This window comes from Diaphorina citri, unplaced genomic scaffold (assembly GCF_000475195.1).
Source record: "Diaphorina citri unplaced genomic scaffold, Diaci psyllid genome assembly version 1.1 scaffold7070, whole genome shotgun sequence".
NCBI classification, from domain to species: Eukaryota; Metazoa; Arthropoda; class Insecta; order Hemiptera; family Psyllidae; genus Diaphorina; species Diaphorina citri.
In genome coordinates, this window is record NW_007384446.1 from 1,137 (window position 1) to 2,289 (window position 1,153).

Sequence of the window (1,153 nt, forward strand, 5' to 3'; positions counted from 1 at the left end):
ACGCACTACCAACTAAGCTAACTAGGCTGGCGATCTATATTCTTTTAAAATTAAATAGGTACCTAATTTATTTCAATATCATCATTTTAAATGGGACAATTTTGCCTGAGAACAATGCTTGGCAACCCAAACATTGGGCAGTTCATCAATAAATTTCATTAATTGTTTCTCTCTATGATTCGCAGACAATTTCACCTTCTATCTTGTCTCTGGGGATCACTGCAAGATCCCCAACCTAGACCCCTTCCACCACTGACCCTTGTCCCATTATCTGGCAGGATTTGAATCGCAAAGGTTACATCACATCGTATGGGGAAGACGTCACTGATATCTCCACGTTCAATTTCCATAAGAAAGGATTCCAGGAGCCGCCCACTGATTATTATTGGAGACCTTTACTCTTTGCGGCTGAGTCGCAGTTCAAGAAGAAAACGGTGGATACGATTCATAAGTATTGTGTGGGTTCTAGTAGCGAGGCAGAACATCTCATGCAATATACACACGAGTTTGTGAACCAGTTCTCTGACTATTCCTACTTCAACTTTGTCTGGATGAATGCTTTCAGTCACGATGATGTCAACACCCCGTCTCGTATGGATAAGCATGTGTATGAGTTCCTATCCGGTCTCAACTACACTGCGTTAAATAATACAGTGGTCATATTCATGTCGGATCATGGCGTACGGTTTGGTCCGATCCGGCAAACATATTCCGGATGGTTCGAGGATCGCCTGCCGTACATTTTCTTTCATTTCCCGGCCTGGTATCAAGCCAAGTACCCGGGGAAGATACGAAACCTTCGCGACAACAGGAATCGCCTTACCACTGTGTACGACGTGTATGATACACTCAATGCGCTGACACGACTGACCAATAGGAGCTCCTGTAACAACAGTAGATCCTTACTGGAACCAATCAGCGTGCACCGATCCTGCGCAGAGATGAACATATCTAAACACTACTGCACATGTACTGAACTGATCAACCTGTCTCGGGAGGACCCTAAGGCACTACGCCTTGCTCAGTATGTACTGGGTATCATTAGCAAGAGGTTGGAGAAACACAAGACAACCGTGAAACCAAACTACCACTGCGCGAACCTGACACTGAAGAGCATCCACTTGTTACAAACAGACAGGAATCCGTTCAAGGA

At 44.8% G+C, this 1,153-nt stretch overlaps 1 protein-coding gene across 1 annotated transcript; it reads left to right on the forward strand.

Moving 5' to 3' along the window:
* Positions 1 to 239: 239 nt before the first annotated feature.
* On the forward strand, positions 240 to 1,151 carry LOC103522149 (the record flags this gene model as incomplete). Its single annotated transcript, XM_008487251.1, has 1 exon — positions 240 to 1,151. A coding segment is annotated over one exon (912 nt), but the record flags the coding sequence as incomplete, so codon positions are not given.
* Positions 1,152 to 1,153: the final 2 nt, after the last annotated feature.